This window comes from Grus americana, chromosome 1 (genome assembly GCF_028858705.1).
Source record: "Grus americana isolate bGruAme1 chromosome 1, bGruAme1.mat, whole genome shotgun sequence".
Classification (NCBI taxonomy): Eukaryota; Metazoa; Chordata; class Aves; order Gruiformes; family Gruidae; genus Grus; species Grus americana.
Genome location: NC_072852.1, coordinates 7,871,674 through 7,898,217, shown reverse-complemented (window position 1 = coordinate 7,898,217; position 26,544 = coordinate 7,871,674). Strand labels below are relative to the sequence as shown.

The 26,544-nt window shown below is 47.8% G+C and overlaps 1 protein-coding gene across 6 annotated transcripts in view; it reads left to right on the top strand.

Annotated features, from left to right (window-relative positions):
* FRMD4A (FERM domain containing 4A) overlaps positions 1-26,544 on the top strand; it is a 382,867-nt gene that overhangs the window by 339,566 nt on the left and 16,757 nt on the right. For all 6 annotated transcript variants that reach the window (XM_054813272.1, XM_054813275.1, XM_054813273.1 and 3 more), the window contains 5 exons: positions 245-321; positions 4,406-4,544; positions 11,364-11,505; positions 20,082-20,215; positions 23,339-23,461. In XM_054813272.1, coding sequence (XP_054669247.1) covers positions 245-321; positions 4,406-4,544; positions 11,364-11,505; positions 20,082-20,215; positions 23,339-23,461 — 615 coding nt within the window. The remainder of the gene's footprint in view (positions 1-244; positions 322-4,405; positions 4,545-11,363; positions 11,506-20,081; positions 20,216-23,338; positions 23,462-26,544) is intronic.

Below are 26,544 nucleotides of genomic sequence, written 5' to 3'. Positions count from 1 at the left end.
GCCCTTCCCCGCCTCCCCCCGACACCGAGCCCCCCGCAGGCAGCGGGGGCTGGGCGGGGGGGAGCCGCCCGCCCTCGGGGCTGCCCCGCGGCTGCTGGGCGGGGGGCGCGGGCGGGACGTGGGGCCGAGCCGGGGCGGAGCGGAGCGGGGCAGCCCCGCTGCAGCGCCGGGAGGAAGCGCCGCGGCGGGTAGGGCTGGGCGAGGGTTTGCGCGGAGGCGCCTCATCCACTTCTTCTCCCCGCAGATCTTCCAATGGAGGCAGCTGGAGAACCTCTATTTCCGCGAGAAGAAGTTCTCCGTGGAGGTGCACGACCCGCGCAGGTGAGAGCCGAGCCGAGCCATGCCGAGCCGGGCTCTGCAGTGCCGAGCTGGGCTTTGCAGCGCCGAGCCGGGTCGTGGCACAGCCCCCCGCTGCTGTGCCGGGCTTGCTGTGCTTGGTAGCTGGGGAGCCCATAAGCAAGGGGCAGCGAGTACCGAGCGGGGGCTGCTGCTTTCTTCCAGCGGGACATTTTGGGTTCTGGTGGGTGTTTTTGAGGATGTGTTTCCCCTCGGATCCTAGCGGTATTTTTTTTTCCTTCCCTCTGTTTTGGCACCTTCTGACCCCCGGGGCTGTGCAGCTCCGGTGCCCTAGCTCCAGTGCCGGCAACCCCCGTGCGTGGAAGGGGGGTTGCCTTGTCCCCCTGTTGCACTTGGAGCCTGGAGATGGGCATCAGATTTTGTACTCACATGCTTCCTTGTAAATAAATATTCAGTAGTGCAACTGAAAGGAATGGCACGGTACCAGAGGTTTACCGGCAGTCTGGATGAAAGCCCATCAGTCTTTTTGGCACAGGAGTCTTTTTTTCTTACTTTAGAGACCTAACGTGGGAGAGAGTGGGTTCAAGTGACTGTGCTGCATCTCATCAGTGTGTTCTGCACCCCTTGCTCATTTTCTTTAGTGGATGGTTACTGCAGACAGTGACCAGTGTGCATATTGCTCTATAAGTTGTTCTCGCTAAAAACAATGTTCCACTTGGACAGTAAGTATGAATACAGCTGATGGAAACCAGCTCTCTTTCCAGACTGATTTGATGTGCTGCTGGTAGTAGCATGTTTTGCTGATCACTCAGCTGTGATCCTGTTTCACCTGTTTCCTGTGCCTATCTGTCTACTAATATATGTATTTTTATTAGGTGAATTTTGCATGCAGTTTCTGTGCTTATTTGCCCTGATATGAACATGGTCACACCAATACGATGGTGCCTGTCTCCATAGGTGTATTTTGTTAAAGCAAAAACTGAGTAGAGCAGCTCCAGGTCAGCAGAGTGTTGAAGCATCTGCTTAATATTAAGCATGTAAATAGTTGCATGAAATCTAGCAGAGCAAATTCCCAAAGTTGAGAATACACTGGGAGATCTTGCAGCAGCGGGAGCTGGGGGTGGTACCCTCCTTCCCCCACCGAGCCTCCGGCAGCGAGTGAGGCGTCAGAAACGCATGCCGCAAGCAACCAGCAGTGAGAAGCCTCTAAACTCCCAGGCTGGCCATTTCCTGTAAGCACCCATTGCAAGGAAAAGAAAGCAAACAGCTCTGGGATGTTAAAACCATGATGATATTTGCAACTCAGTGTCATGCGTGAAATGTGACCAGAGGAACCTCTTCTGTCTCATTTCTATTTAGATGATAGGAATTACTGACACAGAAGAGCTTCCGGTTTTTATTCCATTGCGCTGTTTCTCTGAATCAACACCAGGAGGACAAAACCCTGTCCCAGGTTGTCAGCCTGGTACTTTTTCACGACAAGGGAATTCAATTGGTTGATTTTCATATCCAGAGAGTACCACTGTCCAGATCAAACTGGTATGCTGGCTGTAAAGCAGCAAGGCACGTTGCAGTGGCGTGGTGGGAGCACAACTAAGGTTGTAGTCTCTTGGCCAAGTGGGATGGACTCCTGCGAGGAGTTGTTCAGTGTGTGGAGGCAGAGGAGTAGCCGACACAGTGCTCTCTCTGCATTCCTCTGTGTAGCCAAACCAGAGCCTGAGTCAGCGAAGCCACACTCGCAGAAGACTAAGCACAGCTCCATGGTTGTGGCCAGGGCTGTGCAGCGCAATGTATGTTTTTAAGCCCTGCCTCTGCCCATGGCTTCCTGTCCCGAACAAGCCATTTAATCTCTCTTCTTGGCGGTTTCTTATCCCATAAAGGAGGGAAATGATATGTTTTAGGGGGTATCAACAGGGTTAATTCCACAGCGCATGTAGCATGCGTGGAGGAAAGTCATGGAAGAAACACCCATGGGCCACCTCTCACAGGTCCCCAAAAGACTACTGTGAAAAGCAAGTCCACAGCTCTGACCAGCTAAGTCTGCAGACTTTCTAATGGGGTCTGCAATTTTGATGGGAAACATGTACAGATCCCAAAAAGAAAAAAAATTGGAAGTCACTGCTTTTAAGATGAGAAGATGAATGGCTTGCAGAGTATGTTTCTGAGAGTTCAAAACAAGTAACTGCATTTGAACCGAACAGGATGACACCAGAATTAAGATTCAAGCCCATGTCTGAGTGCCTTAATGCCTAAGAGCCTTGTATGCCAATGTGCTGCAGTGGTTTGTGTCCCTCAAACCAACATAAAGCATCCAGAATTGAATCCCCTCTTCAACCTCAACTCCAAAAGCACCTCCCAGCAGAGCCTTCGTTCCCTGTCCAGTGACGGGGATGAGGCAGCCCAGCACCCATCCTCATCAGGACCATCAGCTGCCATCCTGCTGCATCCATGGGGAGTTTTATCACAAGAACAATAGTCATGATGGGACAAGTCTTCTGCTCCAGTCTCATGTAATGGGCTCAGCACAGGGTAACGCTGAAACATGAGATCCTGGTTGTCTCAGACCTTGTTTGCGTTGGCTGCAGCTGTTTTCTCAGAGAAATTGCACTCTGATTTGTAGCTTCACAATTTGACTTTAACACATTTTGCAGCACTGAAAAGGCCCTGTCACAAGAGCTGTCATCCCTCTCCCCAAATGAATCTGTCTAGCAGTTCCCATTTCGCTGCAGAGTTTTTCTTTTCTTTCATTCTTGGCTTTATCACAGTTTTCTTTGGCTGTGTGCCTCCCCTGCCCACGTTCACCTCCAGTTCTGGACAGGGCAATAGCCCACAGGCACCAGAGGAGAGGTGGCCAGTGCAGATGCAGGAGGGGAACCAGTGCCTTAACACACTTGAGCACTTCTGAGTGCTGGGAAAAGAGTCCACCATCCCTAGTACTGCACGGTAGAGCCCCTGTGCTGTCCTGCAATGTCATCTCCGCATCTGCATCGCACAGAGTACCTGTTGGCTCTGGACTGTGGCAGCCCCTCTGTAGCACCCCCTGCCCCCCACACTGTCTCTTGCACCAGCCCCTCTTCACCATCCATGTCCCTACATGAAAGGCTGTAACAAAAGTGCCGTGTTTCTGAGCTAGCCTCTGTACCCATCTCATACTCCACTGCATGACTCTCTTAACAGACTGGAGAGGAGGACCTCACGGCTCTGTAGATCCGTGGTTTGGTTTACTCCAGCCAGTGCAACATCCCTGCAGTGGAGGGGTTCTGCAGACCAGGGCGCTGCGAGCCTGTGTGTGCCGGTGTCGGGGGCTCTACTGGTGGGGTTAGAGTTGAGGAGTGAGGAGGAGTGATCAGGCAGTTTTGTACAGCTGTGAAAGCATGGGGAAACGTAACCTGTGTTTTTTGCTAATATTTGAGGACAATTGGGAGTCCCAGAGAGGAAACATTTAGGTCTTATTTTTCCTGTTTTTATATTCACTCAGCTAATCGCTGAGTAACATTCTTCTCTCCAGGGCACTAGGCAGCCCTCTCCGAGCCTCACAACTCCCCTTTCCCATACCACCTGGCAAGTCCTGCTGCATCTGTTTACAAGTGGGGAAATCAAGGTACCTGAAGAGTTTCTCCCACGTTTTCTAAAGCAGCCATTGATCTTGTGGATCTTTAGTTGTCACCTGGGTCCAAATATTTTGAGAGCCACTGTCCAAAGCCAGAGGTAGTGGAGGGTGTGAGGACTCGGCTTCAGGTGTCTGTCTCAGCATGTGATGAGACACACAGGATTCATACATGCTTTGGCATTGGTGACTCCCCTGGGACACATAGCAGGTCAGCATCAGCTCAGCCAAACCCAGAAATACTGTCTGAACTGGACGAACTGGGTAATCTTTTCTGTTAGTTTTCTGGAGCTTGCTAACCTGAGGAGTTATTCAAAGTAAATGCTCTCCTGGCTTTAGTAGCTATTTATTGCTGTTCTCTAAACATCTTTTCCCATTAGCACAAGGGTGTGTGCAGTAAAGACAACAGCTTTTACTGTGAGGTCTGTGATAGGTTCTGCCACAGAAAACTAACTGAGGAAACCTTGGTGTAACCCCAGTTCATTCTTTTCTTCTCTCCAGGGCATCTGTGACCAGGAGGACTTTTGGGCATAGTGGCATTGCTGTGCATACGTGGTACGCCTGTCCAGCACTAATAAAGTCTATCTGGGCTATGGCCATCAGTCAACATCAGTTCTACCTGGACAGAAAGCAAAGCAAGGTAAGCATGTTGGAGGTGGGAAGTGCATGTTGCAGTGGGTGAGTCCTTCTCACTCCCCACGGTCCCAGCAAGGTCAAGTCCAGGTAGGCTCCATTCCTACCCTTCCTTTCCACTCGAGATCAAAAAAAGGCAAATTGTCTCAAAATATCTTCTGGCTTTGGCCAAGTTGAGGGAATTTGTATCGAATTCATGTCTATGGGAGTGAGGATTGAGAGAAAGGTTGTACTGAATTGTGGCCAAGTTGGAGGAGCCAAAGTTTGCAAGCAGATAGGGTCGTGTCTCTGTCTGGATGGTTTCCACATTTCTTCTGGTTCTTGACCTCTGTCATAAAGTTAGGGCAGCTTCCAATAACTGAGTTCAAAGTAGCTTCACACTACACCTGTTTCTGAGTCCTTCTTGCTGTATCTTGCTTTTCACTACCATATTTTCCTAGACATGAAGGGTAGGGATATTATTTCTCTCTCCACACAGAATCTCACAGCAGAAGGAGAGGAGCAGGATGCTGACAGCCTGGCCTTACAAGGAACTGTCTTGATCTGGTGCTGCTCAAATACACGAAAGAAACCACCTTGAAACCAGAGGAGTGTGTGTTTTCCCTCTAGCTCCTTTCATCAACAGTAATTTTATGCATAGCCAGAGCAGATCGCTCTGATCACTTTGAGATTTCTTTGAGACAGAAGATAGACTTCTCATGCAGACACCCCTCTCCATACGAGCATGCTAGTGTAAGACTTTACAGAGAAGACAAAAAGTGTTTTGAGTGGGTACCTGCTTATACAGCTGCCTGCCTTGATCCCCATCTCTGGTAGGATGGCAGGAGTCTGCAAGGTGATACTCCTCAAAATGGCTGAAACAAGCTTCACACCTTACTATTGCTGAAAGCACTGCCCACATTTTCAGGCAGGGGCTGCTCCCTCCCGTGCACAGGCTCGGGCCCTGTCAGGTCCCTTCATGAGCCAGTTTAGCTCACTAAACTGACAGAAAAACATTTCTTTTTCCTGTTTTTCTTCGCTGCATTATTTTTCTTCCGGTTCAATGAATTGAATTGGCTTGCTGAAATTATGTGAAGGGCCATCAGTGTGCTAGTAGTCCAGCTCACTCTAAACCCTTCTGATCTTGCTTTCACCATCATGATCTCTGTGACTTCTGAGTGGTTAGGACTTTCAGATGCCTTAGGCAGAATACATGGTTACACCCACTTTGGCCACGTCCCATCTAATGCAAAAAAACCAGGATTCATCTTAGTTTTGCTGTGAGCTGTATTGAATGTAGGGATGTAACTAACTTCCCACACCTGCCTAAGTGCCAGCTGTGAATATGGACAAAATTGTACGCTCACCTGATACCAGGTAATGCTTTCCTGTCCCCCTCCTCTGCTCAGCACCACTAGGGCAATGCATAGCTCTCTCTGTTTTGCTCTCAACAAAAGCAACTCAGCAGACAAACAGAAGTTTATTTTTTTTTTTACTTTTAGCCAGATGGATTCGCTGATCTAGCTGCAAGGTATTTAGGTCACAAGCAATGAACAAACAAAAGGAGATTCCCTCCTCCTCCCATTTCTTTGGTAAGAAACTGGGTCTCTTAAATGCCCAGGACTTCTCTTCAGTGACTTCTTTTGTTGTTGGCAGATTGTGTTTCAATCTGATCTCCCCTCTCTCACACTCCTACAGACAGCACCACCCACCAGCCCTCGTTTGTCAACCTGTCACGTCTGTGACCACGTCAGTATACTGTGCACAATAATCCCAGTGGTCATGCTGAGGCTTTGAAGTTAAGGCATACAAATATTTTTGTCTCTTTCTCTTAAAAGAGCTGGTATTTTAGTTTGTTGTCCTCGTCTTTGACGTAACACTGTCAAGATTGATAGATCCATCTATGTTAATTGATCTGTTCAATTCATCCTGTGGGTCACTTCAGGATACTGTACTCATGTGCGCTTTGCTTTTGAAAGCCAGTAAAACATATTACAGAGTGGAGTGATATGAAATGTCTTAGTTTCAGCTCTCAAGGGCTTAGACAAACATTTATTTGAGTTTCAGGTCGCATGGCTTCACATCTCCTTAAATCTCAGTCCCCACTTCAGTTGAATCCCCAACTTCAAAGCAAAACTTAGATATTCCTTCCTTTCATGTCCACATTTGGCATTTCATATCGTTTTGACAAAAGAAAGAAAAATAAAAACAAACTTAGAAGAAAAAGCCTGCTGGAGCTCACTGCCACTGAGCTTTCACTCCAGTGATGTAGATTAGATGGCAGGAGATACGACATAGTGATAAAGCAAGCTTGAACTCCATGCTCCTCACGTAACCGGGTGCCAGTTGGATTTGGACCTTCTGCACAGCTCCACTGGAAAAGCCCCTTCACTTGATTTTAAGAAGAAATAAAATCAGCTTTGCCTGGATTTTGACCCCCTTGCAAAGAAGTGAGGTCCCAGCCTTCTCTGCAGCCTCACTCCGTGTTGAACTCCTGCCAGCTCGCCGAGTTCCCAGCGCCTCGCTCCCTGCTGATCTGTCTCTCTCTCCCTGCAATTGAAGCGTAACGTGGAGACTGAAAAGATCCCCAGCTTTACGAGTGAACATGTCAGCACGCAGAACTCCTGTCAGCTTCCCTTTTTTTTCAGGAGACAGATGCAGCAGGACTTCAAGGCATGTCTTTGCTCTGTTGACTGCACCAAGTCAATCAAGCACTTGGCCTAGAAGCCTTGAGAAGTCCCATTTTGTGGGAATTTCCAACAGCATGTTCTTCCAAGTGCAAGGCTTTTTGGCTGAATGAACCGGTAGAAAATAGGTCAGGGGTTTCAAAAAATCACCTGTAGCAAAGCCCCATCACTGCAAGCAAGAGGGATAAATTCATCCCTAGTGTCCATCTACTCTTGCTTTTCACTGATGGATTTTTCTTCACCCTCTGACCCTGTCAGAACAGCACTGGGGATCAGTTTGGCCCCATGCTTTGAAATGACTCATGAATGAGCCAGTCTCCCTCCATGTAAATGAGACTTGGCAGGTCTGCGCTAAGTGCTTTAGAATTTTTGAGCCTGGAGGGACTGCAGGGCCCGAGGGAGCGCTAATGGGATGTAATCTAGCTTTCCACTATTGCGCTGTCAGTACAAAGTCTAGCCCAGACCTCGCGCTGGCTGCTGCTCAGTGGCCTGTATGAAATGAGCTGTTGGTCTGATTACTGCTGCTGACGAGTGGCTGTCCAAAGCACAAGACCACCCGATGCTGATTGGCATTGCTGGAGGCAACAGAGGCAGCAGGGATTGAACAGCATGGAAAATTAACCCCGTTTCTTTCAGGAGATGCTCCATCCCAACTGTTTAGTGCAGGGCACCATTAACACAGCTGCAGTCGGATCTAAAACCTTCACCGCTGGCTTTAGCAGGTTTGGATTGCACCCTCTGTGGAGGAAGGTCACTCTGCCCTGCTGATCCCCTGTCTGCTCTTTTCTGGTTTGCTTTTCCTCTCTTCTGGCTCCAGAGATGCGAGGCTTCGGTCTTAACACTATTTTTTCATTTGCCCTATGTAGGGCACACTTCCAGCTGCTGCTGGCTTGGTGTGCTGGCCAGGACCACAGCCTCCAGTTGCATCACCTTCAATCAGCATTTTAGTTAGTGCTTAGTCAAACAGGTAGGGCTGGAGTGTGCTCTAATTGGCAATCCGAAATATGAGTGGAAATAAACTACAGGGCTTCTCGCTGTAACTATCCTACAAATTCGGGAAAACCACTGCCTCACAGAGCGGGAGGGCAGGATCTGTCTGTGCAGACTGGGGGTTTGTACCTTTCCTAGACATCCACTGCAAGGATTCGGTATGTTGGGTTAGCCAAATACTGTGTTTGATCAGTATGGCTGTTCCTGGGGTTATACAAAGTATACATAACCTTACATATATGTAGGGTCATACAGCGTATATACACCTGCAGGGGATAAATCACCAGGGCAGCAGCAGTCGGAAGACTTGTTACCTCCAAAGATCTGGCATTGCAGCAAGACAGCAGTTCATGCTCAGGCTCCTTATCAAGACTTCAGTAGCAGGAAATCTTGTTAGATAAAAGCAGTGACTTTCCTCTTCACCTAGAACTAACCTTCCACAGCTATTTGAAAAACATCTTTCACAGACCTTGTTTCTGACCAGAAACATTAGATCCAAGAAGCTGAAAGAGTGCTGTCCTTCTGCTGGCACTGATTTTGGGGAGGAGCTGCTGGAAATGAGAATTGTCTAACTGGTTGTAGCAGTAGTTTAAGAGGGTCAGTACCGGTTGCCTGATCTGCTCTGACATCTTGGCAGGTAGTTGAGCCTCTACACTCAAATGAGTGAATGCACACACCCTGTTCTTGGGGTCGTTGTGGAAATAAGCTTGTGAGGCATTTGGGTACCTCTGAATTGTAATGACAGAGCCTAGAAATACCCAAGAATATTAAATTATGATAATACTTCTGAGGATGTTTTCAGTATAAGGCTCTCCTGGTGCTGTCTTCATTTGCAGTCTTAAATTAATCTTAAAAATACAGTGTGCAACAGGGAGACATTTTACTTCCCTTATTATTTCACTGATGTGCAAACAGAGGCAGGGGATCGCTAAGAACGTAACCCTAAGTGTCTTCCCAAAGCCCCACAGCAAATCAATAACAGACTTAAGAGTGAAGCTCAGTGTGGTGAGTGTTCAGCCATGAGTTCAGCCCCAATTCTTGTTAAAATGCTTTCTTCTTCCTTTTCACACTTCCTTTCGGTGTGAAGTAACACTGAAAATCCCATCATGGCAAGCATTCCTTCTAGTCCCATCTCAGTTCCAGTGGGAACAGATAACACCCTGGTATGTGGACATCAATCAGCTTCTGATTTGTTAGCATTATAATGATGTGCCCATCGCCTGAACTGTATGACTAAGGCTGAGAGTCTCTGGCCTTGAGGAGGTGCAGAGGTGAATGCTCCGGTGAACTGGGGCTTCACCATCCTGTTGAACAAAAGTCTTTGAGTGACTGGAGAGCCTCAGCGACGGCGCAATGTCCCAACAACTTTCTGGGTTCTGGGAAATAGAAATTACAGGTTGGTGGCCCTGTGAGGCCAGGGTGATTGAACTTCAGCAGCACAGGATTTGCAAGATATGGGCAGTGGGCTGAGCTCCAAACTCCCTCCATCCAAAACTGAGGAGCTCACATGAGAGTCAGCAAGCAAGAAGCTGACTTCCAGGTTGGAGATGAAATAGCAGTCATCTTTGGTGACACACACAGCATGTTACAGACAGTGAGCTTCTTCCCGGTTGTCAGAGTTATTATGGCTTATTAGCTGAAGCAAATGTAACAACCAATACATAAAATAAAGCTCGGAGCATAAGGTAGTCCTTTATTTCAGAAGAGGCAGGAGGAAATTTTCCACGTGGACAGATTGTTCCACAATGGCTTAATGAAAAGTTTCCTTATGTGTTTTTCTGAAGTGCTTGGAGATGACCCCAGTCAGAAATGAGATACAGGACTAGAGAGGCTTGGGGGTTGTTCTCATGTGGCAGTTGCCATTTTAAGGCTATCCTGAGGCTGTACTGGTCAGAAAAAGGACTGAAAAATTTGTGTGGCTGCCCAAGACACGCTCATATGTAGGGTTCATCTTCCTGGTAGTGCTAGGGCTGTAACTGAAGGGCCACCCCAAGAACTTTGATCAGTGTACTTGATCCTCTTGTTCATGTTAAGCACCTGCTAGATGCTGTCAGTATGGACTGGAGATAGATGGCGAGCTGCTAACAGTGGGGTTTGCATTGCAGAGGCAAGGCAGCCACTAGGACTGAGTGAGCCCAACCCTGCAAGCAGCCGCCGTGCTCATTTCATTGCTCAGTGCCATTAACCCCCTTGCCCTGAACTTTTTCTGCCTTTGTTAGCTCTGCGAGCATAACCACAACTGAGCTTACTGCTCGATGACAAGAAAGTTCTGGAGTTATCTCACCTGAACTTTCTAGGCATCTCGTCTCAAATCCTTCCATAACCAATGGAGAAAGGTTAACATCTTAGGATGTCAGCTCATTCCCTCCTAAGACAGGAGGATGACTAGATGATCATTGGAGGTCCCTTCCAACTGAAGTTTTCTCTTTTCTCGTCTTCTCTTTTTTCTGTTTTCTTTTTTCTTTTTTTTTCTTCTCTTCTCTTCTCGTTTATGCAGTATGCACGCTTACTTTCCCCTGGAGGTGCCTAGATTGTTGACATTTAGTGGTGTTCAATGGGTGACTCCTTGCCGTAGTGTGGCTGTTGCTGAGCTGGGGCTGGCTGTTGTTTCTTACTGGAGTAATGTTAATGCTTTGCAGAGGTCCCTCACAGTAGGGGCATTGCATGCGGGTTGTTAGTCTGGACCATAATCTGAACATGTTTTCCTGCCAGTATTTTCTTCCACCTTCTCATGACAGCCCATTGAAGCCATGTCCTCACTGTGTCTTGGTCCAAAGCTCATTGCAGATTTGGAAAGGCCCCTCCTGGCTTCCTTTAGATGCTAGAGATGGTCTTTAGAGTTTGGGCTTTGCAGTTTATTGTGTTGGCACTTCTGAAGGTTTCTTATTGTTTGTGGTAACGCAGTGAGTCCATACATAGTTTGTTTAAGAGGGAAAAATGTCCATGGCAAAGCAGAGAAAATAACAAACAACAGGAAGCGATGCCAGAATTGTACCCACTTAAGAATGTAAAAAGTGCAGCACTGAATACCGTGCCAGATTGCTTCTATTCTTGTAAAATAATCCAAGTTTGCTGTGGAGCCCTATTTCCTGCCACAGCAAAAGGACTTTTTCCTTCTGTGAGCTTTAAAGAAGCACTAGATCATTACTAACTCCTGTGTCCATGTCCAGTCCAAGATTCATGCTGCAAGAAGCCTGAGTGAGATCGCAATTGACCTGACCGAAACAGGAACGCTCAAGACCTCAAAGCTGGCCAACATGGGGAGTAAAGGCAAAATTATCAGCGGCAGCAGCGGGAGTCTTCTGTCATCAGGTAGGTTCTTTGTCCTGTAACTGGAGAGAATATGGTGGGAAGGGCCATGACTGTGGTATAAGTGCAGCCAGAAGCTGCACTGCAGAAATTAAAGTCACTTCCTTTAACCTTTCTGTCTGTCCAGGTGTCAGTCCGTCTCTCAGCACATTGCCCCACAAACAGCACAGACAGCAGTCTCCCCCTCTCTCATTACCGCTGCTCATTTCCTCTTTGGCCCCAGGATGTCATCTCCAAATTCTCACTTTCCAGCTGAGACCTGGTCTCTCTTCACAGTTGCTACCATAATCACCCCTTGGCACCCAGCTCATCCCTAGGCAGATGCATTCATGAAGGAGCCTCCAGCCCACAGTGAGGAAGCAGTCAGCCAGTGCAGCCCACTACGGAAACTGGGACTGGGAATTAGTGATGTCTCTCAGCAGTACTGAGGCAGGGTGGCTTCTTCAGAGAGTGCACATCTGCTTTGCCTCTCCGTTGCTGGAATTTGGCTGGTTTCCCACACTCAAAAGAGCTATTCCCTAGCACTTCCCACCAAACTAGCGCCAGGGACCTAGAGGTTTCTTTTTGTTAGTTAAAGCACCTTCCTGTATGAAGACATCATCTGTGAAAGAAACCCAAGAGAAGTTGATATGGAGGAGAGCTAGAGCATGAGAAGAGAAGGACCAGAGAAGGGGAGTCAGGAGGTTGTCTGTATTTCTTTGGTACTCTTTTGTCAGTCTGAACCAGGCAAGCTGTGTGTAAAACAGTGCTAAAAGTCACTCAGGAGCAAAGCAAGGGCTGATAGTTTGCAAAGAGCTTGAAGCTGCTCAGGTGAGAAGCTCTTTAGGAGGACAAGGTTGCTGGTATCGCTATAATTAACAGTTACAGTCAATTAAATGCCCTCTCTTAAGCATCATATCAAGTTATCAAAACTGATTGCGTTGAGATGTGTAACACCAGAGAATTACCTTCCCGCACTTGACAAGGTAAGAGTCCATCTAAGAACACAAATGCTTTGAAACTGAACCCACACTTGTGTAGTAGATCAGCTTTGCATCACTGCATCCTTCATGTCTCTTAAAAGCCATATTTTCCTGCATGGAAAATGTCCACCAAGGGGTTAAAATGTGCAGTGCTTACAGAGCTCCAGAGCAGCTTGCTCTGCAATTGCTTGCCTTGCCTGCAAACAGAGATGCCTTTCTGCTCCTTTGGTCCTCCTGATGGAATATACAATCTACCTCTGTGCCTTCAATCGCTCCGGGAGTTGCAGTAGCTGAGCAGCTCTGGTGTTGGGTTGTTGGACCTCTTTGTTTGGCATTTTTTCCAGCTCTCCTGCTGGAAAGTAAATAATGTTAAGTACCCCAAGGAAGTTCTTAAGGTCTTTCCAAGATCTCAGCCTCCTGAGCACCATTCCCAAGTTTGTGAGAGCTACTTGGTAGTAATCCTGTTTTCATGTTAATACACTGACTTTTCACCTTCCTGGAAAAAAACGTGGGGGTCTGCTTCTGCTCCCACATCGAGAGTGAGCAGTAGCCAGGTGAAATCCAGTAGAAAATCAGGCTGAGAAAAGCTTATGTAGGGCCAGTACCTGTTGGGGTTATGTGGATGGAAATACCAAACTGGGAGTTGCCTATGTTTTTATTTCTGTATTTTTTTGCTCCCTGCTCAAATCCCATCTGGCTGAGCATGGGGTTTGCAGACTCAGCAGAACTGCACTAGTGACTAGACCCATGCAGAGTTCATTGACCAGGTGAGTCATTTCTTCAGGCCTGGGTAGGTGGGTCAGTCTACCTGGACACCTACATAGGACTGTGTGAACCTCTGTTTTGGTCAGGGTGCTGCCAGTGGGCCAGGCGAGCATGGTTCCCTCCAGTTCCTGTGTTCAGAGCTGCCTTTAGATCCTACCAGCTATGAGGACAGGGCTCTCCCCAAAATGTTAAGGAGATCTGTGGGGTTTGCTGCTGCTGTGTGCCTTCCAGCAGCTACAAGCAGCTACAAGGAAGTATAGAGAGAAGACATCTGGCAGAGGAGGGCAGATACCAGGGAATTGGAGACTCTGGATAGCTTCCACACAGCCACCCAGACCCCTGTGCTCCAAGAGCCCCTTCCCTTGAGCCCGACTGGCAGAGGTGACCCAGCCCTGTCCCACTGGATGGGAGGGGGCATTCGCTGCCTGTCCTGCTGGGCACAGTCACCGGCTCTGTCCCAGCCTTTGCATTTCCTCCCATTGTGCCGAAGATTATTGGCGCACAGTCACAACAATGATGGGTTATCGCGGTACAGCCTGCGTGCTGGAGAGAATAAGTGCAAATGATTAAGTGGCCACAGTAGATTTCCAGGCTATAAATACCCTGAGTGACTCGAAATCACAAGGGCAGAACTGAATCTCTGTTTGCCCCCACCTCCCTATCGTTCTCTGTCCTTTTTTCTTGGAAATTACTTGTAGCCATTTCCTCTCTCCATCTCGCTGCTCCTCACTGGAGCGGATGTCAGTGCCACAAGGAGCACACCAAAGCTGGCATGTCTCCCTTGGGTTTGCAGCAAGGCTGCAAGGAAATATTTGTTGTTACTTCCAGCTGTCACACTGTCTGGCCAAGATCCTGCTGTGCAGCGTGAGGCAGTTGCTGCCCCACATCACTTACAGTCTCAAGAGACACCAGAGGGGAGATGGAATCTTATACTGACACAGTGACTTCCCTGTGGTCACAGCAATTCAGGGCCAGAGCCTAAGCTCCTCCATGTTTCCCAGGCCCTCAGTCTCAGTCTTTGTCCACTGCAGAGTTTTAATTTTAATACCTGATGCTGCCAAGTCCATTTCTGACAAGCTCGCTCTTTAACTTTTGTCCTCATTTTGGCTCTAAAGGGGCCCCCCAGAACAGTGGGCTGCTGCAATTTAGCTCAGGGATCTTCTGCTCAGGATCTCTGGGCCATCCCAGGACATCTGGGGCAAGACTGGCTCACGAATAAAAGCTCTGCTTTCACACTGGCATGAACTCTAATCAAGCCAGCAGAGATAATTATCATAACAAAATCAAGTTAGGTCTAAGGTGGATGTTTCCTTCAGAGCAGTCTGTGCCCTAAGAGCCCTGCAGGGTTCCTAGCTAGTGTGGGGCCCCGTTATCACTGGGTTATTGTTGGACTGAACCCCAGACCGCCTTCTTCATCACAGTGGGCAGAGGAGAGACCACAGAAGAGCACCTCTGCTTTAGCTCTGCAGACATTTCGAGGAGCCTACAGCCCCCTGAGCCCCATTCCTTCATCAGTGGTGGAAGTTTCCTGTGCAGGGGCCTGTTGATGTTTGAAAACACTATGACACAGCCCAGCCAGACGGTTCCCCGGCCCCCACCACTCCGTCCGGCGGGGCTGTCTCCCAGCTGGACTGCTCCAGCGGGTGTCAGCGTGGATAAACAGCACCCGTGCAGCCTCCAGCATGGCCTGCAAGCGCGAGGGCTCGTGAAGACGAGTCACCCACAGGATATCTGAGCGCATCCTGTGCGGAGCAGCTCCAGCTGGGCTCCCGCGCGCCACGGAGGATATCCTATTTGTCTGGCAGAGACAAGAGATAGCGGCTGTCTGAGGTTGCTGGCTGTTGTGCGCTGATATCCTGATGCAGTGAGTCAGCCCGGGCTCTGGCACGGAGCAAGCATGGGGGGACCTCCCCTCCCTGCTCAGGGAACAGCCTTCCACGGGGACCTCAACCGAACACCAGCGAGCTAGAGCCAGCAGCCGGATGTAGCATGAAGAGTTTGCCATATTTAGATGTGTTTTTCCTGGACCAGGAGACTCAAAAAATGAGAAGGAGAAGACATGCCTGGATGCTCTTGCCTCACCACTGCTCAGCCACTTTGTTGCATCTCCTTTCCCCTCACAGATGCTAGCAGCGAGCCTTAGCTCCGTCTGCTCTTCGGCATCCCATCTATTCTCTGAGCATATTTTCATCTTTCTCATTTATCCCTTTTCCAAGCTGACTCCACTCCGCTAAGATAGGTGGAGGAAATGGGGACAAATGGTGAGTCACTGTGGTAGGGCTTTCCTCTTCAAAATGGTGGCTCACGTTGCTTGTCTCATCTCTTTGACAAGCTTGTCTTGGAGCCGACACCTGGTAGCCAGGAGCCCCTGCACATCTGCACAGGCACAGCACATCGCCTTGGTCAGATCCTTTGCGGGGGTGACTCACTTGCTTCATGTCCCCATCAACATCACCAAGACTGTCACGACATCACCGGTATTGGAGTGATCAGAACCTGGCCTGTGAAGAAGCTCAGCGATGAGTTCTACTGGAGTTGGGCAAGGAGGACAATGTTCTCCCTGCCCTGTTTCACAGCTCATGTTCTCCTGAATGTCAGCAGATGGAGAAATTGTCCAGAGAGGCCAAGCAGGTATCAGAAGACGAGTTGTGTATCCACAGACTAATGGGGTATTAAGTGGATGTTCAGATCATCAAGACCTGCACCCCATCCTGTATGCTATGGAGGAAAGGACATGTAGAATTGCGTTGGCTTTGAAATTAAAGTAGTATCATCGGCTATAAAAACAGGCCCCAATTCATCAGGTTCCTGGTGTCCACCAAAGAGATGGCCCTGTGCTTGCTACCCCATGTGTTTTCACAACCTTTTTTCTTTCAGGGACATCAAATGGTTCTGCAGAAGTGTGTGTTAAAATGCAGAGTTTGGTAAATCTTTGCACAGCAAATGGGAAGGAGGCTGAATAATAATTTTCACAGAAAGGTTCAAAAGCTATACAGAGAAATGACAAATTTCAGTGACATTTCTCTGGTTTACTGCATTAGGAATTAACCCTAATTGTGGGAGATAAAATACCTGAGAAAGCCTCCCAGTCAACCGTTTCTGTTGCAGTAGGAGTCCCTCATGGTAGGACTGATCTTTCAGAACTGATTTTTCTCTGTTGATGATCCCCTTTGGAAGGCACTGGGTAGCTGTGACTCAGTGAGCATCATATTTAAATAAGGCTGATTTAAGGTAGTATCTGCATGATTGGTTTGGTTTGTGCTGGTCTTTGATTATTTCTTTTGTTGTGTTTATGGTCTTTTGATTTATTCTGACATTTTTGGGTCAATTGCCACTGGGTTTAGAAGTGGGTCTGTGGTCACAGCTTTGCTTGAGGCTGGATTAGTACATATTTATAAATAAAGAGCCTTTAATGGAAGTGGTAGGCACCCCAGCAATACAAAGCACTGTTCTCTGCTCCTTTACAAGCATCTCACACAGGTGTGATTCTCTTGAGTGATCAAGTTTCCATTTGCTTTTCACCTGTGAGAACAAGCAGAGAATCTTACCCATAAAAATCTAATATTACACCCCAAAATAGTTCAGCTTTTAAATAATAAAAAAAAAAGAACCAGCCAGAACAGAACAGTTTCTGAAGGAGAAACTTCAGGAAGGTCTGAAGAAATAAGTAAGTCTTGCAGTATGCCCAAGGGATCATCTGAGTCAGGTATGGTTAAGCTAAAAAAAGTCAGCATCACAAGCCATGAACTGAGCACCCTGTCCCCTGGCCTTTGAACCCTTGCTACTCTACAAGAGCTGGTCTACAAAGACACACTTGGAAAAGGTTAATTTGGACTGATTCATTGGTGCCAAGGAGAGGTTGACCTGGGTATCAGCAGTAATCCCATTGCTTAGCTCAGAATGTGACAATGCGCTTCTGAACCTCCCCCAATTCCTTTGCTTTCTGGGAGGGGCGAAAAAGACGGCAAAATGTGCACTCGGTGGACACTGCCACCAACCGCATCAGGGTTGAGACCAGCATGGTTCTCACACAGGGTGAGCACAGCTGGAGCAAACACCGTGAACTGTCTGTGCTTGATTTCGGTCTGTACCAGCTCAGCCAGAAGCCGTTTGTTTCCTTCTTGTCGGCACACCCCAAATCAGTGCAGGCATCTGGCCAGGGTTCAGGCTATTCATATGCTTTTAAATGTTTCAGCATCTATGTAGCTGCTGTGGCAACCTGCAGTGCAAAAATGAATAGCTTTTAAAAATAAATCTGAAGTTGGTGTGGATGTAGGGAGCAGAGAGAGGAAGAAAAGAGGAAGAGCGGTTGAAAGGAAAAAAACATAGGTCATTAAAGTTGTCCTAAAAGAAAAAAAAAGGGTTGAAACATCTGCTGGAATCATGAGCAACTTTTAACCAGGACTCAGCAGTTTGTTGGCAATTCATTGAAGAAATTCGGCAGTTCAGCTTTTTCTAGTAACTGCTCACCAGGGTTACTATTAAGAATTACTAAATGCTAGAGAGGACTTCCCTGCCAGTACAAATACAAGGCTCCTGTAGAAGATCCCATCAAGTTCTTGCAGCACAGATGTGTTTGCAGAATTGAGTTTTGTTGCTCTATAAAGGCAAACAAACCCAAATGAAATGAGGGTGACTACAGCAACTAAACAGACATCTTACCATGAGGTTGTCCTTCTTTATCTGATGATGCTCAACCTGGTTGACCTTTAGAGAGCCATTTTTCACCTCCCCCACTCCAGGACAGCCTAATAAAAGGTGTGACAAAGCAGGATGGCGTTTTGCAGAATAAGTGCCAGCTGTCTTCCTATATGAAAACTGCAGAAAATAGTGGTGGAAAAGATCTGTGAGATTCTCTGCTCCCCCTGGGCCAATGCAGAGTTTCACGGCATGGGTTGCCTCTATCCTTTTTCAGTTTAGCTTTAATAGCAATGAAAGATGAAGCTGAAAGCACAAATTTCACTCTGGTTCACTGCCAAAACAAAGAGTTGTTCCCAGGTTCCTTCCAGAGCTCTCTGAAATGGCAGCAGTATTTTCAACCAACTTGGGCTGAGGGTCTTCACTGTACAGTTGGAGGCCAAGCTGCAAATGTATCTAGTAGTCCACCCTCGCCCCCATCCCACAGGTGCACAGAAGCCTCCATGTAGGATCCGATTCCTGCAGCTAATAAAGGTCTGATTTCTCTGTGCCATTGCTCTAGAGGGGCAGGGGAGTCCCCTAGTCACCCTGGGATGGCGGGTACTGAGACCGCTGAGGAGCTGCTGCAGACTAGGACACCCCTTGAAAGCATTGCTGAGTCAAAGGCTTCTCTGCAGGCATAAACATACGGTGAACGAAATGCCTCACAAGGAGTCCTTGCAAAGCACCGGGCACAGTCCAGCTGGTGAATTGTGTCTGGTGCCATTTTAGGTGAGTTGGAGTAGCCCACTGCCAGTCCAAAGAGTATGGGTCTCTCAGGGTCCTGTGTCATATCTGCCACCCCAAGGAAGACATCTCAGTTACCTTAAATCACCTAAACACTTCTGTTGAGGCAACAGCAACAGCAACCCTTCAGCCATGACAGCCCTGTCTGTTCAGACCCACTATGGAGTTTATTAAAAAAGGATCAGATGCAGACTTAGGCTGAGCTCCAGAGCTGTGTGTGAGGCGGAGCTTTAGAGTGTGTGAAGCTGTAGCTCTCGGTGTCGTCTGTGGACAGACGTGGGATGATACCGCTGAATCCACCACAGATACCAGAACTCGGCTTTCTGTAAACGTGAGGTGGATGCTTTGAACCACAGCTGTAGCTGAACAACAGCCAGTAATATGAGTGAAAAGCATGTGGAGATGGCATTTGCCCCTTCTTAACCTTGCTTCTCATCTCACACTGTGACCTTCACACTCTGTGATGAAAGGATGCACTCAGCTTATGCAAACAAGGGGATCGGATCGAAGTAGTGACTTCACTGTAGACTCATCCCTGAGCCCAGAGGTGCGTTAGAGAGGATAAATGCTAAACACATCCTGAAAAGTCAGCCACTCAAGTTGAGGACCCAAAAATGAATACAACCAACATTGCCCCTTCTTTGAGATGCTAGATCATGGATAGCAATTGATGCACCATCCCAAACCAAAATAAAATCAGGAACCCCATCAATAAGTTACCCTAAAGAGCTGAAGTTAGAAATGCTGTCATGACATCTGAGCGACAAAGTCTGACTTAATGCATGGACTTATTTCAGTGGAAGTGGCTGAGTAATTGCCACTTCAAAAGTCAAGCCATTTGGACATCCAGTTTAAGTATCTCAGCCTACGTCTTCACAAGAAACAGCTACTATCCCAGAAGGACCTATGGGTTATTGTTGTTTTGGTGTGTTTTACAGGAATCCCACTAGGTAATTTTGTTCCATTACAGTTTTTCATAAAACAGGCAAAGTGGATGGAATTAAATGTTTGCTGCTAGGATAATTGCAGTTCTTAAGTAGGCTATACTGTCAAATGGTTTCTCCTAGGCTTTATTTCCTGAAAATGCATCTCCAGGGCTTCTTAAACTGTACTGTTATTTGCCACTGGGAACTTTCATAGCAATGGTATGTCTTTTCTTTCCTAGGCTCTTTAAATGAATAATTTTGTTGCTTTTATTTTTCTGGATAATGATTACAAATGTCTTTGTGTGCCCCACTGTCCAATCTCTGTCTGTTAGCTTAAACATTAAGAATTTGCGGTAAACAAACATGACTGGGTAACACCTGCTTCATGTCATAGTCTGATTTCTTTTTGGAAGGACTACATTCAGGCTTTGGTAAAATTACAAGCACTCCAGATGTGTATTCTGCTGTCAGCTGGCCTAGTGAAATCATTGTTTATTGATAGGTTCCCAAGAGTCAGATAGTTCTCAGTCTGCCAAGAAAGACATGCTGGCTGCACTGAAATCCAGGCAAGAAGCTTTGGAGGAGACACTGCGCCAACGCTTGGAAGAGCTAAAGAAACTGTGTCTCCGAGAAGCGGTAGGCAATGGACATTTTATAACCTGTAACACTTTGTTGCTTGTGTTGTTATAGCCTGGTCATTGTTTGGAGGTGGTGTGGAGTCAGGAGAACAGATTCCTCCCATAGTCACCTCTTGCAAAGCCCATTGTACAAAGGCCTCAGGAAGGTCCAGCTGTTTCAACTCCAGATTGCAAGGTCATGGGACATTTCCCTTGCAGAGAGGGGGACCCCATGGCAGTTGGGCACCCAGTTGGCTTGGGGCTAGGAGGGTCTCATCTGCTCTGTGTAGGCTCTCTTTATCTGGTAAGTCACTGCTGGAGAGGAATGGCAGTGTGGTGGCAGACCTTACAAAGAGGATCCACTGTGGTCATCCCAGGACATGCAGGACAGCTCAGGAACTGATCTCAAAGCCTTCCCACTCACCTGCCAGTTCATTCTTGAAGTACACAGGAAGCCAGTTTAGAGATCAGTTTAATGTTTGGGGAAATCACAACCCTGCTGCAGATGTGTGTGGAGCTTAGCAGCAGCACACTTGGGTCATTCAGCAATCCTCCTTTGTTTACCAGGCCTGAAAATCTGAATTTAAGAACAAATCATGGTGTGTAACACAACAGGAAGCTGACTGCAGACAGTGGCACTGAGATCTTCCAGTTGTAGCTTAATATATGATGTGTATCTCACCTTTGACAAAAATGGGGGACATAGGTCACTGATTCAGCTCTCATTGCACTTTGTTTCAATTAGTGTATAGTTTTAACGCCAACAAGAATAAGTTGTGGAAAATACCTCTCAACAAAGAACGTTAGCAGAAACCACTGCTGCCCCAGTTCCCATCCTTTACTCCACACAAGCAATCCTTTCCCACCTGAGAAGTCCTGGTTGACTTCAGCAAACAACTTGAGCTGATAAAGGTCACAGGACCAGATCCAGTCTTGTAAGTCCATCAAGTACAGAGCTAAGATCATCTGCAGGAAGCAGTCACACGCTCTTTGGGGGCTGATGAACAAGGCCTGGAGGGCTCTACTTGCCCTGAAGGAATTTACCACCCTAAGCTAACGCTGCGTGACTGCCAAGGGCTAATGCCTTGCAGCAGCACACGTGCAGGGGAAGATATGCCTGTGCCACAGTTGCAGGATCTCGCAGCCCAGTGCCTTCGCTTTAACTCCAGCTCCATCTGCAGTGCAGCCTCAGGCACTTTGTGAGCAACCAGGATGCAGGCAAAAGCTCCCTCTGGGGCATGGAGCCAGCGATGAGGAGCAATATCTCCTTAGCGTGCTGCAGCAAGGCTGGCCAGAGCCCATCTGTCAGCACCTTAAGAGCTGGTAGAAAGTGTTCATGCTTTCTGTAGATGATCCGAGAGAGGCAGTTGATGGACGCTTGGAATCTGACCCTGTCTTGCAACCCTGCAGCTCATCCATCAGCAGCCTCCAGTTGGAAGTATTTCCTCTCAGGCTGCCCTTCATCCTTTCTGCTTTGGCATGGGAATGGCCAAAACAGAGGGAGAAGGTGGCAAACCAGGAGATAAAAAAGGGTTAAAACTGGGGGCATAATCAAATAAGCATGGCCAGAGCCATTCATAACAGTGGCATCAGGTTACTTCGGGCCATCACTACTCTAGTTACTTATTAATTTAGATTACATTTCAGGACCGTGCCTGTGAATACTTTTCAGTTTATGGAGGCAGCATGGTAGCCCACATTAATTTTGTTCTGCTCCAATCTTGGGCATTTTACAGAAGATATTAACTCTTTTCCCACTGCCCTGCTTCATATTAAATTAGGGGTTATAAAGAAAATGTCGTTTCTCTCCGGAAAGGATACAGGAATCTGTGTCTTGATGCAGTGCTTAGAGCCACATCACACTAGAAGGAACATTTTACGGAAGAAAAGCTGAAATAACCGCACAGGGCTGGAGGGGCAACACTGGATGGGACTCAGGAGACTTTGCAACAGTGCTTCTCGCAAAAGAGCGTTGTGCATGTCAGCACAGAGCTGTGCTGCAAACCCATTTTGCTAGGAACTGCTTAAAGGAAGGATTTGAAAAGGCTAGGTCCTTCCTAGTGACCTGAAAAGAGTAGAAAGAAAAACCCCATTAGGGAGTGGGGGAGAGGCCAGGGCAGGCAGGGGCCTGAGCTGCACACTCGCATTAAGGTCAGCTGCTGCTCTTTGGGATTCAGATGATTTAGGTTACTCTGCCAGCTGGATCCTCTCAAGGCTGATGCTAAGGAACACAAAAGCCTTTTGTCCTTCACGGGGAGACTTTTGAGTACAAGGAGTCAGGCTGTGCTCCTAGTGAGGCTCCTGCCTTTTTCTGTAGGCATTTGAATGCCTTCAATTCAGATATGTGTGGCTGTATTGTGTAGTCTGGGGGAAGAAAAACCCCACAGCGTTAACGTCAATATTGGCACTTGCTGCTTCCTGTGTTCCAGATATTCCTCAGTTCTGTGGGGCTTGCTTCAGATTTTGAACAAATCTTTGCAAATGACCCCATCACTCTGAAAAAGCATCATCTACTATTGCTCCAAAGCTGCCCATGACATCACTGGGGTTTGGAAGGGGCTCTGATACATGAAGTGTTATCAGACAAGTAATGAGGTACCAGGCAGTGCTTTTAGTGACCATTTTCACTGCATTCCTCTCAGACACATCATGAATCAGGTGGGAATGTTTTTCTGTGCAGGTCATAACCTGCACGGCTGTTGCCAGTGGGGCTTTCTGACTCAGCAGCCATGCATCCTGTTTGAAGGCTCTTGGATCTGCTCACCCCCTTCTCAGAAGTAGCTCAGCAGATAGAAACTCTTCTTTCCTGCTTACCCTGCAGCAGAGATGAAAGTGTGTGTGCTGCAGTCTGTTCAGCCTCAGGTCCCAACGCCCTAGGGATGGGCACCACCTACAGACCTACCCTGGGCAAGCCATGAAAGTCTGTATTCACACATAGGTTAAAAAAAAGTTCCCCACCCTCAATGTCAGGTCCTGGGACAAGTTTACCGGGCTGGGTGCTCCCCTGTATGTTTATCAGCTGGCTGAACTGGATATGTTGTTAATGAACGCCTGTGATTTTACCATCACAGTTCAAGAGCGGTGTCGTGTTTTGCTCTGTTGCAGGATTTCTCAGATCACTAACAGCATTTTCTGCTTACAGGAGCTCACAGGAAAGCTGCCACGAGAATACCCCCTAGATCCTGGGGAGGAGCCACCTATTGTAAGGAGAAGAATAGGAACTGCGTTTAAACTGGATGAGCAGAAAATCCTGCCGAAGGGAGAGGTGAGGCTGTGCCCTTCCCTTCCAGTCCCTTTTCCCCACCTCGGGTCTCTGAGAGGTCCAGCATGCATCAGATAGGAAGCATCAGTCTTACAGTCATTTTTGCTTTAAATGACTGTAGTTGATCACGGTGCCTTTTTTTTTTTAGGCACTGAGAGAGTTGATGCCCTTAGTTCAGACCCGGAGTAAAGGTTAAACCCTCAAAGTTCAGCCCTGGCTTTGCTAGAGGTAACAGAAATAGCCAGGGTGACCAACTGGGCCGTGACAGTCCAAGCGTTCTGATGACCAAGTGCAGTGACTTGTGTGAGTGGGGAGCCCATCAGGAGGCCCTTGAGCCATCTGAGCCCTGCTGCTGCCCAGTGGTGTTATTGCAAACAGCCAAATAGCCACTTGCTTTCTGCTTCAGTAGCAATCCGAATTCAGATCTCCCCTAATGGGGAGAAAAGCACCACAATTAGCCATCTTAGCCCTGCAATAGCAAGATGAAAGCATTTTGTTCCCCAGTCCTTAAACAAAAGAGCCTTCGTCCCTACCTGTGGGGAGCTGGAATTATGTTTTTCTAAGTTTGCCAGGGAGTGTTTGTTCTCTTCCCTTGGTCCCACAATGCGCTGGGTCAGTGCCCTGAACCGTGGCTGTGAAAACAGGCCTGCAGCAGCTGTAAGGCGGGACCAGATTCACAGTAAAGCTATTGTCTGCAGAGACGCATTTGTCTCAAGACACTTGTGTATATTCCAGTCTTGAGTTTCCTTTTTATTTTTGTAAGAAGAGAAACTGAAGCTGGTGTGACTGTGTGGTTTAAGGTTCTGTTCAGCCAGGGAATTAACTGTTTGTCGTTTTGTTGGCATTTTCCTTCTGCTGAAAAAATAAACAGCTGGAGCTCTTTAGTTTTGTTCTCAATGGAGCCTGGGAGAGGAATTCCACCGAAGTCAAATATTCATGAACTAGCACATTTAATTAAGCTTTTCAAAGGGAAGCATGGCTTAGCTGAGTTACTCCTAAAACCCCTGCAGTCTGTTGGCTGCTCAGTTATAACCTGATCTCCAGCTTCCCCAGATCTTACTGCTACAAGGCAGCTTTTGGGGCCAGCGGGTGAGGAATGTCCTTACTCTGGTGGCAAGGTTAGGTGGGGAGAGCATGAAGGTAAAGCAGCTCCTCCCCATTGCAGGCACTCTGCCTTTTGGCATCAGCAATCCAAACACGCTGACTCAGCTTTTCTCTACTTTTCATCTGTCAAACTTTAAGACTATGTTGAAAACCATAAATTTCTCTTCTCAAGGAATGATGTTGAGCTGTGTTTATTTGGCTGCCAGTTTGAGAGCATTTAGAGAGGCCAGCAATGATTTTCATGTGCTTTTCAGCAAGTGCAAACACCGGAAACCATTTAAAACAAAAGGTGCAATACTCCCTCGGTCACGTAAATTCAGGACTGATGTTACCAACTGTGACAAGGACCTGAAGCAAGGTGCTTCCATCCGAAGGCAGATGATAGCCCTCATTTTCTGAGACTTTATTTATAGGGGCCTCACTGGAAGAAAATAGACAATTATGGCTGGGAGGAAAATTAATATGTTTTTTCTAAGATACACCGAACGATTTAGAACTGAATCTGTGAAGGTCTGAAATGATAGCTCACATTAAACTCTCCATACTTGTGATGGGTTGACCCTGGCTGGAGGCCAGGTGCCCACCAGAGTCACTCTATCACTCCCCCTCCTTCACTAGATGGGGGAGAAAAGGTGTAACGAAAGGCTTGTGGGTCGAGATAAGGACAGGGAGAGATCACTCACTAATTATGGTCAAGAGCAAAAGAGACTGAACTTAGAGAAAAATTCATCTAATTTATTACCAAGCAAAACAGAGTAGAGCAATGAGAAATAAACCCAAATCTTAACACACCTCCCCCCACCCCTCCCTTCCTCCCAGGCCCAACACCTTGTCTCTGCCGCTCCTTCCTCCTCAGGGGGAGGACTCCTCACACTCTGCCCCTGCTCCAGCCTGGGGTCCCTCCCATGGGAGACAGTCCTCCACCAACTGCTCCAACCTGAGTCCTTCCCACGGGCTGCAGTGCTTCACCAACTGCTCCAGCGTGGGTCTCTTCCATGCAGTGCAGACCTTCAGGAGCAGACTGCTGCAGCGTGGGTCCCCCACGGGGTCACAAGTCCTGCCAGCAAACCTGCTCTGGCGTGGGCTCCTCTCTCCACAGGGCCACAAGTCCTGCCAGGAGCCTACTCCAGTGTGGGCTTCCCATGGGGTCACAGGCTCCTTCAGGTGCCTCCACCTGCTCTGATGTGGGGTCCTCCATGGGCTGCAGGTGGAACCTCTGCTCCACCATGGACCTCCATGGGCTGCAGGGGGACAGCCTGCCTCACCATGGTCTTCTCCAGGGGCTGCAGGGGAATCTCTGCTCTAGTGCCTGGAGCACCTCCTGCCCCTCCTTCTGCATTGACCTACGTGTCTGCAGAGTTTCTTACATCTTCTCACTCCTCTCTCTGGCTGCAAAAGTGCCTCTAAGTTGTTTTTTTCCCTTCTTAAATATGTTATCCCAGAGGCACTGATGGGCTCGGCCTTGGCCATCAGCGGGTCCCTCTTGGAGCCGGCTGGCATTGGCTCTGTCAGACACGGGGGAAGCTTCTGGCAGCTTCTCACAGAAGCCACTTCTGTAGTCATCCCCCCCCCGCCCCCCAAAACCTTGCCACACAAACCCAATACAATACCCTTAGTAAGACCTTTGTCAGAGCAAGACTTGCAGGGAAGGGTCCTCTTGCATTTTTTGGTAATTGCCTCTACTTGGTCTGTAATTCCTGACTCTAGGAAGGATTTTGCCAGAAGGTGGTGAACCAGGTTCCAGGCCTTAAAACTCCATGGTGTTGAATTAAGTTTAAATAAGTTTTGGGCTGATAGAGCTTATAAACTCTTCAAAGCAAAAAGAGATCTATTAAAAAGATGAGGGGTGGGTTCAGTCTTCAATAAAGTGAGGGAAATGATAATTATAGATTTAAGGCAATGCTGACTCACCACTGACAGCAAAGGGATTTTTTTAAGCCAGAAACCCAGAATATAAACTTCAGAGAATTACTTCAGTCTGA